The following is a 13,515-nucleotide window of genomic DNA, read 5'->3' on the forward strand; positions in this document are numbered from 1 at the left end:
CAGAACAAGCATTCACCTAACAAGCACTATCTGGGCGTACGTCTCTTTTTGCTTTTGTTCAAAGAATTTTTAGGATCATAATTTTATTGTTCGCACAAGTATTTTCTTAGCTGTCCTTCTATTCCATCCCATACGTTACGTATGTCAACAACGTTGTTGGGCGAGTTGGAACAAGTGCGCTGCGTCCTCGTCCTCTGCTTTGTCTGTTGTCTAGTGTTTTGCGCTAAATACCATTATGACTTACCTATGTCTCTATATTGTTTTTTTTCGGTCTGCTTACTGCGCTATGTCTTTAACATGCTGTCAATTGCAAGCAGTCTGCTTATTTTTACTTTTAACCATCTGCGTCATTTCTGCTATTGTTTACATACTTATGTTCCACTTGAATATGTTGTTATGTAAAGTCGATGATGAGAACAAATATATAATAATACGAGCGCGCCTGGAGTATAAAATAAGAAAACTCCTGCTCACTACTAGGTAAAATAACGAAATTGAGTTTGCATTATAATAACGTAAATTATTATGAGCCCTCTTAAATATCTTAGCAATGACATTCGAGAAACATACTTATACTAAATGCTCCGTTTTTCTCACGAGCGTCCCAACGATCCGTTTTACGTTATTTTCCATAGGCACTGAATTTAACTGTCGTAGCTATTAGGGGTTTCCCGTCGCGGTGGTCTAGTGGTAGAAGTGCTTGACTGCTGACCCGAAGGTCGCGGCGGGCGCATTTCGATGGAGGGAAAATGCCTGTGCCCGTGTGCTTATATTTAGGTTTTAGAACCCCAGGTGGTCGAAATTTCCTGTGCCCTCCATTACAGCGTCTCTCATAATCATATCGTGCTTTTAGGACGTAAAACGCAACAATGCCGCCTGTATCGTGTTTCTATACTTATTCGCTGTTTTTGTATGGAACCGCTTTTTTATGTTACTTAGATATAGCTGTTTTCCTCGTTTAGGCTTTGCTAAATTCTTTACTGTTACTAATCACCAGGTAATCGGAGCTATAAGTGGGAATACTGTGAATAGCGGCGATGTCCTGCGGTGCTTTGTGCAACTGTGCAATACGTCTGAAACGTTTCTGGGCTGCACATGTCCTTGGTGACGTAGAGCTGTCCGGTGACCCATTATTGCGAAAACCGCAATACGCCTACGGGCAAGTTAGAACTCGACAGCGGTATTTTCACCGTCGCGCGGGTGCTTCTTAATGAAGTTCTCGTGATTAGATGGCAACCCGCTAGCTGGTCAGCAAGCAGAGCAGTGACTCCCATCAATTACAAAAGCGACAAGCAAAAACCGCTATCAGCGATGTGTGTAAAGAGCTGTCATGTTGAGCAGCTAAAGCAACGCCATTAAGTTGTTTCGGAGTGAAACTAAATACCATGCAGCAAGAAGTACAAAACTTGAGATCTATCATACATTTCGTTCGAATGAAACAAAATTGGTCACAGTTAATAAATTTTCAATTCAACACTTTTGTGTATAGGTGTTTTGTGCTACATTATATATTTATATAATAACAAGTTTGCGAATGTATCGAAGTATCTTAAGGTACAATTGGAATGTATCGTATCGGATACAATCAGTGTTGTAGTATCTTGTATTTGTATCTCAAATACTTTTTGCCTGAGTATCTTGTATCGTATCGCGATACAATTTCAAAGTATCTTTGCCCAGCCCTGCCAGTTGCTATTTATTCTGCTTCTTTTCGGAATAAACTTTAGTTGCGAGTCAGCGCTGTTGTCTGTCTTTTCTGTTCTCGTCCTTGCTTTTGACGCGCTAGTATTCGTTCAACATGAGAAAATAAACTATTGAAGACAAGAGGAGCGAGAGGCGGTAGCCAAGATCGAGCGGAGAGGCCGGGCCACGGTGGCGTCCAGCAGGCCCGTTAACTGTCCCGCGGCCTACGCCACCCAATCGGCCTGCTCGGCCAACACCTAGAAAAGTCTAGGTGGTGTTGGCTCGGCCGGCTTTGGTTTGAAGTTTTGTAGATTTGAGCGCTAGTTCCAGCAAGAAACTGGCGCTACCCGTGGAATGCGGATGTAGGGCCAACAAGTCGTCGGCAACAACGCGGGGTAAATACAAATAATTGTACTGACAAGCTATCCCTCAACATTTTTCACCGTGTTTCACCAGATTTTGTCTGGTGTGACTGTTCTGGCACCTCAACACCAGCAGCCCCCACTTTTCACCACTTTTTCCCAATCTGCCGAATTTCACCATTTGGCAACGCTGCCTGAAAGTTGAAGCCTTCACAATGCCTCCTAAAAAAAAAAAAAAAAACTATGCCTGGAACGTCGCAACGTCGCTCTCTTTTCCATAGAGAGCCTCCTTTCCAGTGTTGCCATCTGAGTTGTCACGAATTCCAACAAAATGGGCAATGAAATCCGCTAGAATCCGCAATTTTTTTTTCCAAAACCACCAAGTTATCCGCTAAAGCACTAACAAGTATTTTTTAGGACCCTAAAAGAAGCGTAAATACAAAATAGACAAAGCAGTGCTGAAAACGAACGTAATTTACTAACACACTTGTAGGAATATAAAATATCACTCTATTCTCAACGTTCTTCACGGAATACACACTCTGACCACGGCGCTCAGTCTCTCTACGCAGGCACAAAGGCGTTAAAGTCACCATCACAATCTGGGCTAGAGTCTCCCACATGGCCGAGCAGACGCTCTGGCTGGTGTGGAACACCTGTTGATGGTGGGGCCTTACTCTACTCACTTTGTACACATCCCGAGTTCCGATGAGGCGGATAGTTTTCCCTGGCAGCTCGTAGTCGAAGCACTCCTTTTTGTGTCTTTTCAGCCCAGCTCTGATGACCATGATATATATATATGCCGTACTTTCGTTCAGGCAGCTTGTACAGCAAGAAGGGGGGCATTTGCAACTTTGTTTCATGATATCTGGATATTTGTAAAGCATTTTCTATATTACGCCTTTTATGCAAAAACTTGTGGAATAAGGTTAGTTTACCTGGCATTGCTTTTCTTTCAAATATTTTCGCACAGTGAGTCTTGTTGTAAGCTACCTCAGAAACAAAAATAAGCCAACAGCATTGCGGTCGTATGGCCATCTCTACTCTTTTTTATCATTTTTTTTGTTCCCCTTGCGCCTTCCGGTGTGCTCCGTACATGATAAAGAGCTTGTGGAGGCTAATGAATTGTCAGATAAAGCGGTGTGCATATGGCTAGCAAACCAGTGGCGACTATGAGTAAAAAGCTCGTGAAGTCACTGCGCGCAAGTATTTCAGCTGACTGCGCGTGCAATTTACTTTTTTTATTACTCTTAATTCGTTCATGCGTGATGCTATTGCCAAATTACTGGTACGAATAGGGTTTTCTTTTCGTTCTTTGCTTGTGCGTGTCCGTTTTGCGCGTTTTACACCCGCACCAACGTTCTCGAACTCTGTGACCGGAACTAGGCCACGCTGATGCCGCTTGACACTTGCTTTTTTGCATTCTGTTGTTGCCCCAGCACTAACACAACGCTTAAAGATGGATAAGCTTCATTCGCACCACATTACTAAAGTTAAGTAGACTTCAAGTGCCCTGTGTGGAAACGCGGCGCAAAAAACTACAGCGCGTAGCAGACGCCCCTCGCTTTCCGCGCGCTTCCCGAGCGCGGAAAGCCCACGGGTCCGGCGCAGCAGCGGCGCGGAGCGGGAGTTCACGGCAAAAGGCCCACGCGGGAGCCGGCGCTTTGGACACTCCCCCTATTCTAGGGCACTCTACCTTGAAGAGCCCGCGTATAGCCCGCGTGAATGGCGTCATACAACGTTAGTGGCGCTACTATACAAGTTTATTATTAAAAAAGATTCGTGTAAAAATGATACACTAGTGCATTAAAGAAAAGCAGTTTATTGTAGTAAGTTATTTTGCATAAATTAACTTAATATTTATGCTTGAGGTATTTCGTATAACACCGTTAGGTTAAAATTGTTCAATGCTACTGCGTCGCGCCTGCCTTGCACTAGCGCGCTTGGTGCCATGTTCAAATCCGCGAACTGGTTCATTTCAGAGCATTCACACGCAAAAGCTTGGTTTGTTCGTCGCCGTCGCAATATATCCATTTTCATGAGACATCAGAACAACTTTTTGTATTTTTCGTCAAGATAACGTTCGCTTCTGGCCGAGGGTAATCTTCGCAAAATTTTTCCATTTTAGGATTCTGTTCATGTTCAAAACAATCCTCGCGCACGCACGCACGCACGCAAACACACACACGCCCCTGTGTGTGCGTGTGTGTGTGTGTGTGTGTGTGTGTGTGTGTGTGTGTGTGTGTGTGTGTGTGTGTGTGTGTGTGTGTGTGTGTGTGTGTGTGTGTGTGTGTGCGCGCACGTCGTCGCAACAGAAGACAAACGTGCGAAACACAAGTTTATTAGCGCTAGGCAGCTGGGCCTGCCATGGTCTATTGAAGCGAAACTGTGCATGTTTAGGTTATTCGTTGCTACGCGAACAGCTAGTAATTCTGCCAACAGTAACCCTGCAAAAAGAAAATCAGTTGTAGGCATGCGCCGCAGAAATCGGGCAACTCCACTAATCACCACTGGCCGACTAAAAATAAACAGAAAAACGTAAATATATGAATACTATAAACAAATATTAAAGAAAGGAAATATATACATAGATACATACGCAAATTAAGGAACAAATATGGAAATTGGATGCGTAAATAAATATATTTAAAATGAGTATAAAGAATCAACGCGCTGCATTTCTGACCCACTCACTTCGAGGTGGAAGTGTAAATTTAGAAGGACATTCTGTATTTTTGATGAAAATTCTGTTTCACCTCTGCCGTGTGCCACACACCTGACATCCTGACATCCGCTCCTGGGAAACAAATAAATTGAAACTGCGCGCAACACCAGCGAGCCGTGCCTCCCGCCACCGGTTGTGTAAAAAGGATCCTGAACAGGTGGCATAGTGGTTTCTAAAATCGGCAAGGCCAATGCCAGCGCAATACCCTCCGTTTTCAATCTGCGTCATGCCAGAAATGCTTGAGCGGAAATGAAATGTGGATGTGTGTCCTTAACGGGAAATTTGAAAAGTTAGAATTATTCAAATGAGAAGTTATGAGGAAAAAAATTGTTTAGTAAAGCGTTGCCTGGACGCGGTACCTTGTAGTCTAAATTTCGCGATAAGGTCTGATGAGATTAAACCGGCATTTTTCAATGACACTGGGAGAATCACATGTTCATAGAGGAGAAAGAAGCACTGCGGCCATGTATCACGCGCCATCTTTCTCTGCCGCGTGATGTCGCGCCATCGAGGAAGTGCACGTGGTGACTGACCAGACGGTCGAACGCTCGTCCGATTATTCCTCACGATTGCCGAGGTCTGATCATGGCCACATACAGGACATTTGACGATGGACTAGTAAGCTGCCCTCTCAGACCGGACCACAAGGTGAAGAGGAGTCGACTGAGCCTTCATGTCTCAAAATGTCAAGCTGGCGACAGGCGGCGCCTCGTGAAGCCTTGCCCGTTCAACTCGGAGCACGACGCGCCCGACCACGGCCACGAATACTACATGCACCTGATGACCTGTCCGGACCGGTCATCTAGCTTCCCGAGCGCGTCGAGCAGGGACTGCTACGACCCTCCTTATGAGGTTCCCTTCGCAGGAGGAGCGCGGCCCCTTGTTCCTGAGCCTAAGGAGAAGTGGGACTTGGAGTCCGGTCCTACAAGCGATCCCTACAAGCCGGCCGTGCCGCCGATCTTCCGCCCAGTCCATGGACTGAAACGTTCTGAACGGCGGCGGTTCTACAAATCGCTTCTTGAAGAAGTACAAAGGACAGCTGCACCGGGGCCTACAACCAGGACGAAGTCCAACACGCCGGATTTCGAAAAGAGGGACACAGGCAGCAGCTCCGATGAGGAGGAACAATGGGATTAGGCCGACCACGAGCGCAGGAAGGTCGCCCAGGGCCGACCGCAGAGGTGTGGCCAATCGTGTGAACTTTATATTATCAACAAACTTTGTTTTTATCCAAGCAATGATTTATTTCTTAAATAAAGTTTTTACAATCCAATCCAATGATTTATTTCGCTCGCTTCCCTCAACGTCATATTCGGTCAACACGGCTAATGGATAAGCTGCGCCACTGTCAGAGGCAGCCGCGTGGAAGTTCACAGGGCAGTCCACGCAGGTGAAGCAAACCATAGAGTTTCCTACAATACTTACTAGAGGGAACTCTGGCGCTAGTGTCTATGGCAGCTGCAATGCATCGCGCTTCAGCCAGCATGGGAATCATGGGTAGTACACGGATTTGTCTAAACTTCGTTCTTTCGGCTCCGTTTGGCTGCGCGTCACCTGCATCCGCTTTGTCTCAAAACGAAGTTCAGCAACAATCAGCAGTTTTACTTCACCACTTTAACTTCTTTAGGCTCACCGATTCAAATCTGGTCACGAAGTTCACAACGATCCATTCTTTTATCCGAAAGAAAACCAAAACATAGCAATAAACAAAGCCACAAGTGCGTTTGAAGCCCACAAGCACGAAGACTAGGCAAATCCGTGTAGTATAGTGTACTAGAATAATCTCCTAGTGACGCGTCCAGGAGGCAGGGACAATAGGCCGGTTGAAGCAAACGCCAGTAGACGCCACTGGTGGCGTTGCTGCGCTTTTTTCTAGTCGCGGAGCCAGTTCGCGCCGGTTTGGGCCGGTTCAGACGCGCTTTGCAGCTGCTTGCCTCGTGCGCGTTCCCTGCGACGCTACGTTCAACGTCGTTGTTCTTGTGAAAAAAAAAATGGTGGATGACTTTTTTTTTTCTCCGGACGCTCACATGTGGGATGCTTCCATGTAGTACGTCTCATTGCACGCCGTAAAATGGGGTCAGGAAACGCCGGAATAATCTTGTTTAGCTGCGTTTCTGTAACCGAGAATAAATCACGAAAAGTTTGCCACCATCAATATGCGTCCGTCGAGGCCGTTATTTCATCGTACGCCTTCTGGCATAGCAACGCAGCGTAGACGTTGCTGAGCACTTTTGTGTAGCTTGCGATGAGCATGCGATTTAAATGTTGTGCTAGGTATTGCGCAATAGAAGCAAAACATGCAGAGTTACTCATATGATGGGTTTGTGCGAATGGATGATAAAAAATGCGAACAGATACTGCTGCAGGCGATGTCCCGAACTGCAATGAATCCGCCGGTCTGCGGCATTTACGCTAGCAGACGACTAGAAAAAGGCGCAGTGGCGGCGCCTGGTGGCGTCTACACAAACGGGCACGCGCGCTCCTTCTCAGACGCGTCACTAGGAAATTATTCTAGTACACTATAGTCCCTAGAATATACTGGCTAGTCTGCCGTCTCCGCTCTCCGTCGCGTCCTCTCGGGGATGCCTGCGGCGGTGGCGCTGCGCGCAATCGGAGTTCCTTGAGCAGACGCCCCGCCCGCGACTCTCGCTTACGGGTGGGCTCGCGGAGCCGTTTACAACCGCGCTCTCGCGTTTGCTTACCTTTTCACGTCGAAGGCCTGCGGTGTTTGCTTTTTATTACAGAACGTGACATTGAGTACAAATAAGTAAGGAATACCTTAGCGCTAGTTAAAGTTGCAGAAGAGCACGAAGTCTGGCGTCACACAAGTTTCCCAGTGATCATCCCTCAGTGCATCCGTCCTGCTTATCACTTCACGAGACAGAATTGAGAGCATCAGAATTTTTAATCTTTATTGGTTCCTTGACATGGGTTTCGTCAGCGTCATTTAATTGCATCTTCTCGTCTTTAGCAGCTTCATTCTTTGCCGCTTTACTTCTCTTTCGCAGTTCAGTGATTTCGTGAAGATCGAAGCGGAATCGAAGTAAAATGCAGAACTTCATGGAGGCTTTTTGTGATGAAATTTGAATGTTCTTCACATCCCAGATGAGGCAAATCTGTTTTTTTTTTTTTCAAGAAAGCGCTGAAATCCACAATGCTCTTTTCATGCAGCTTACTCACGCTGAAATAAGTGGTAAAGCTATTTTCAAGTTTTGCAATAGCTGCTTTGAGAGGTCCGGAGGGGTATATCAGGCCTCCGTTATCAAAGCGCTGTGAATAGGGAGGCCTGATCACTCCCCGTAGCTGTGTTTCTGTCTGATGTGAGACATGTTGCACAAGTCTCGCACTGTGTCTTCTTTATAGTGTCTTACGCGCCACATAACCAGCAATGTAGTAAGTCAGCATATCGTGGCTTTTTTTTTTCCACGTATGCACTGTTGTCTGTGCCTGACGCTAGTGCAGTCTCCGCGCCACTGAAGTCTCCACCATCAATGAGGCTGTCAACGACGTCAATTGTGGCAGGCGTGTGTGACTTTATGTCATTCCCAGATAAAAGATAGCTGACCCTACCAGCAAAATTTGCCTGGCCCAAGCATGGTAAATCATCAGTGGCCAAGCTGTCCATGAATGGAAAGTTATTGGAGGCCAAGCAAAATATGAGCTTGGCAGTTGTAACAAGCCTACCATTGGCCAAGCAAAGGAAGGCCGTTCTTGGCAAATCATTGGAAACACCTCTTGCCATGGTTGGCACTGTAGTGGAACACCATGCAATAACCAAGCATGTTCTAGATATGGAGGCCAAGCATTTTGGCCAATGTAATTTCTGGCACATTTTTTGTAGTTTTTTGTCTTGGATAAAATTTGATGCCCGGCTACTTTTTTCTACATTTTTGTCTGTACCCCCCCCCCCCCACCCCCCAAACAAGTCACAAGGCAAATATTTCTGGTGCTTCAGGTTTATTTTACACTGAATATATACAAGGCAATACGCCATTTTTTTGAAGAAGACACGCAAGTTGGTTGCAAGATCAGCGCCGTGTGTGTCTCATCTTCCTTCGTCTTGTGTTTAAGTAAGCGCTGTTTTACATTTTTTACCATGGAGCCATTTTTTCATTCCTTCCTGAACTCTTGCGATTATAAAGTGTTGCTTGGGCTTCTGTTGGAGTCTTTCATCAAGGTGGCACGCCATCTTTGCATAAGTGCACCTTCTTGATCCACAGCGAACATGAGCCACCTTTTTGTTATGTCCGAAACAGCTGCGTCAGTTGTGTTGAACAGGGTACGTCTGGCACCTGTGAAATACAAGGAGACAATCATGAGCTTCTCTTTAAAAAGTCATTTCTCAGGCTTTCAACAATTTTCAACACATAGCGGGAACATTTGTTGGAAGGCTAATCGGTTATGCATGATTATGAAGATCAGAACACATGCACGGACAGGAAGAGTTGATTGGACAGCATAATACATATTTTTTTTTTCACTTTCAACTACAAGTTTATTAATGCAGTAGCTTGCGTAGTTTTGTGAGAACCCCATCAATATGAAACAAAAGATGAAGAAATACAACAAAAAATGTCCCACTTAATCTTCTATTCTGGCACCCTCTTCCAGAAGAACATATATTCTTTCAAATTATAAAAGATCATACTTTTTTTGCTGATAGCACTATGGAAGGAGCATTGGCGCACGAGCACTCTATTATGTCCTTGTTTTCTTCCTGTATGTATGTCCTTTGAGATTTATGAACGTTGCTGGGATAGTCGATGTACCATAATGTTGTAGTTGCCGGGGAGCTTCTGTTGAGTCCTGCTGCTTAGCAGTGCTGCTGACTGTTAAACAAAGAAATTGGTTATGTGCTCTGGTTCTCGGCTCCTAAAAATAGGAACTCCAATAAAACAGAAAATAAGATGATCGAACACTGCACTGGAGAAGCATCTTGGTAGTAGTGAAACTGTTTGTTTCAATGCTGATTCTTGCTCCTGATGGCACAAGTTGGCAGTATTCATGAAGGCAGCATATATAAACTCTGAAAAATTTTTATCAGTTGGACAAGTTTCCAAACAAACATCAGTAATGCAGTATGTGCAAATATACTGGTCGTGGTGAAGCATCTTCTAAACAACTACGACCGAAATATCACAACATGGAGAAGTCTACATAATACTGAACCTCATAATGAGGATGTCCTGCAGAGCAGGAGAGAAAACTAGAATTTGTTTTTTATTGACACTTACCAAGGAGAAACAGCAGCACATTTGCCAGGCTTTTAAATGCTAATTTGTTCTCAGAAACCCAGCTGTACTTCTGTACGACCATTTTAGATACAATGTGCTGGAGCTCTCTGTGCATGGCATCTTTAGCACTGCTGCCATCTTCTAGGGAGAAATAGCTGATCTGTAATAAAAAAAAGCAATAAATAAAAGTTTATCAAAGAAATGTTACACATGTTTAAAAGCTTGGAAAGAAGTCTTTATTATATTCAGAGGTTGTGGTGCCAACAGAAAGATAACCTTGCAGTGATAAAACAGCATTATTTCATCACTTGAAATATTCATTATACATTCTACGCAGTACTTGTGCGGACTGACAAAATCTATGCCTTCATGGTGGAAAATTGTGATTAAAAGTAATAAAACCCAGTAAGAATTCAGCATCGCAATGTGGCAACGCGAGGCGCTCCTCCAGAAGCGAACGAGAAATAGCCGCGCACGCCGACCACACGCCACTCGCTGCTACGTGTTAAAGGGCATAGTATACGAAGCTCGACGCTGCTTGATACAAAGTACGGTCATACTGCATACTAAGTGGAACCTTGCATTTACCGAGATGTAGCAGCTACAGACTGCGTCAGCGGCTCGGCAACTGTCTTTCGGATCATGCAGGGGGCAACACCTCAGGTGGCAGTCCGTTCAGTTTGTCATATCGCGAATAGTTTTCACAGAAAACCGTGGATCGCTCATGAAAAATTAAGGCGAATTGAAGCGGTGCTCGAACACCGTACAGAAGAACGTTTGACATATGCCCGGTTTTCGCTGGTAACATGGGAAAACTACGGCATGTGCAATCACACACATTGGAAAAGAGTTAGGACTACACATGCACTACGTACGCAGCATCCGCGATTTTCGCCTCAGTGAACCTCGTCATCGAATCCCATATTGCATAGAGGGAACAGGGGCAAATAGAGAGACTGCTGAAATTTACTCACCTTCTATTTCAACTTGAATTAGAAGCTCGTCGCCCCCCTGCACAGCACACCTCCACCTTCAACCAACGCCATGCGAACAAGGAACAAGGCGCCGCCGCACCGCTAGTGGCGTGAACGCGCCTCGCCGCCTGATGCCTTCCGCGTCGACCGTAGCGGCGGCGCTGCAGTCGCTCGGTACTGAAGGCGCGCAGCGCCGCGCGCTAGAACGGGCCGCTAGAACTGCTGGACGCGTCGGCGGCACCCGGCAAATCGGCACTGATGTGGCTTTCGTTGCGTGTCTACCATTATTAAGCGTAGGAAACGTCGTCTTAAGCCTTGATGGACGACACTTCAAAGCTTTTAATGGATGCTTGCTTCATATATGCCTTTGAGAGATACTGCAAATCAGTTCTTGTAGCCGAAGTGACTGCTGGAAAGTACGCAAAATATAAAAATGAAAACAGGCTGACACCGACCGTGAATATTCACGATCTCAGTGTAATTGAGCCGAACTCGTTGCTGGGCTATTTAGAACAATTACTCTCGATTAACTAGACGCCGAACGACGGCTAGAAGAAGGAGACAGAGGAAATAAAAAGGGCGTGTCTTATTCTGATTTCTTCTGCCTTAATGCTTTTTTTGGTGGTGATTCGGCGTCTAGTTTATTCAGAGTAACTGAGCTGCTCTAATGGAATTTAGCTGTGCTCAGAAAGCTGTGTGCTGATATTGTGTCGAAAGCACACCGAACATTTACCGCGCGTTGGCGAAGCTGCGTGTACGGCGCGTATCTTTACAAATGCGCTGTAAATATGCCTTCGACGTTACGAGGGCTCAAAGGTATTGGAACTCAAAGTTAACTCGACCGGTACAAATGACGGTCGTCCTCAGGTTCCTTGCACGGATATTTTATTAATTGCTAGGCGCCGGGTGGGGAGGGGATACCTTACTGTCCGTATTTGTGCGTGTAAATATATGTCCACGTAATATATATATATATATATATATATATATATATATATATATATATATATATATATATATATATATATATATATATAAACATAATCTCGCTTTACAGATAAAGCAATGAAATTATAATACAAAACGTTGTCAAAAAGAAGTTTTTCTAATGGCATCGATAGAAGATCAGGAAAAGTGCAATATAAGCTGTCCATTGAAAATGAGAACTGGCTGTAATGAATTTAGGCAGAATAACCGACGGGCTACATTTCCATCTGCGCATTTTAATATGCTTGAGATAAGCCCTGATGCATGAAGTTTGTGCCTCGAAGGCGAACACGCGCCTTCGGCTCGGCTTCCTGGCTCGCCTTCCTGGTATTTTAAGCCCTCAGAGGTCGCATAACCGATGCATCGTAACCGCGGAAGCATGCTGTTTATACAAGATAGCCTTTCGGCATTAAAGAAGCAGCGCAAAACTGGCAGAACTCAGCCGTCACTAATATAAATGTTGCAATAGAGTCATTTGTACTCAGGTTACTCACGAAACAGTCGAGCGCATTGGAGCTCATACAGAGATCAATGCTCTGGATATATCGTGAGACTGCCGGCAGAAGAATTGTAGGCTTTTTTTCGTCGCTGGTTCTTTAGTTCTTCGTAGTCAGTGGCGGCTCGAAGTGCTGCTTGCAAACCGCACAGCAATCAGTGAGCAGCTAGATGCATGTGCGCAAAATCCCATTGTCGCCTTCATTGGGGGTCGGTAGGCTCCAAGAACAGGGAATATCTCGGCGCAATTTTTGGCACGCCAGCATATTCACTCATGCACCATGGCGCGTAGCAGGCGTTGAGACACCGATTGAAGCTCAGTAATGCATTAAACGCGCTCAAAACGCGCATTTACACGCTTTCGTTGGCTGCGACGAGCGCGCGCCAAATGCAGACGCTCTCCACAGCTTCAGTACAAAGTGACTACAGCGCCGCCGCTACTGTCGCCCGTCGGAGCATCACCCGAGATGCGGCGCGGCCGCTTCGTTCGTTCCACTGCCCCCTTCTAGTACACTGTAGCACCGCTGGCCGCGCCGCGCAGTCATACACGCGTGGTGGGAGAGTGTATTCGGCACATGCGAATACACGCTTAAAGCCACATTAACTGCAATATTTTTTATGACTTGTGTACTATTACACAAGCGCTTAACGGCCGCTGCAGTTTGTAAATTCGTGAAAATTGCCTGTTTGGATGCATTGGTGAACTATTTTTTTTAGCGCACTATGGTTGTGCACAGGCCGAACCGTGCCGCGCGCGGGAAAAGGAGCGAAATTCAAAACGTCGCACTGCGCGCGAGCGCATGTACAGGTCTGGTCCTCTGGATAAAAAGAAATGAAAAATGAAGTATTCCGTAGAGCAATCAGAGCGAACTGAATTAATGACCGGAAAAAATATTAGCACGTGGCTATTCGGTAGCTGTTTGTAAGACTTCACGACAAACTGTGCTAGAGTCTCATTTTTTTAACCGCTTGTACGTCTTCGTGCGTCACGAATTTACATGGAGAAGAATAATACAAAGAAGTGAGTATGCTTGATGGCCAAGCACATTCCGAGA

General features: G+C 45.5%; 1 protein-coding gene and 1 long non-coding RNA gene across 2 annotated transcripts; one reads left to right on the forward strand and one right to left on the reverse strand.

Moving 5' to 3' along the window:
• The first annotated feature begins 5,355 nt into the window (after window positions 1–5,355).
• Window positions 5,356–5,907, forward strand: LOC119378011 (gametocyte-specific factor 1 homolog). The gene has a single exon (XM_037647284.1). It carries the CDS (start codon window positions 5,356–5,358, stop codon window positions 5,905–5,907), a length of 552 nt encoding a protein of 183 aa, XP_037503212.1.
• Window positions 5,908–8,858: 2,951 nt separating this feature from the next.
• On the reverse strand, window positions 8,859–11,067 carry LOC119378012 (uncharacterized). Its single transcript, XR_005180907.2, has 3 exons — window positions 10,979–11,067; window positions 10,005–10,164; window positions 8,859–9,062 (listed from the first exon to the last, which is right to left on the reverse strand). It is a non-coding gene; the product is annotated as an uncharacterized LOC119378012 (long non-coding RNA).
• Window positions 11,068–13,515: the final 2,448 nt, after the last annotated feature.

This window comes from Rhipicephalus sanguineus, unplaced genomic scaffold (genome assembly GCF_013339695.2).
Source record: "Rhipicephalus sanguineus isolate Rsan-2018 unplaced genomic scaffold, BIME_Rsan_1.4 Seq656, whole genome shotgun sequence".
NCBI classification, from domain to species: Eukaryota; Metazoa; Arthropoda; class Arachnida; order Ixodida; family Ixodidae; genus Rhipicephalus; species Rhipicephalus sanguineus.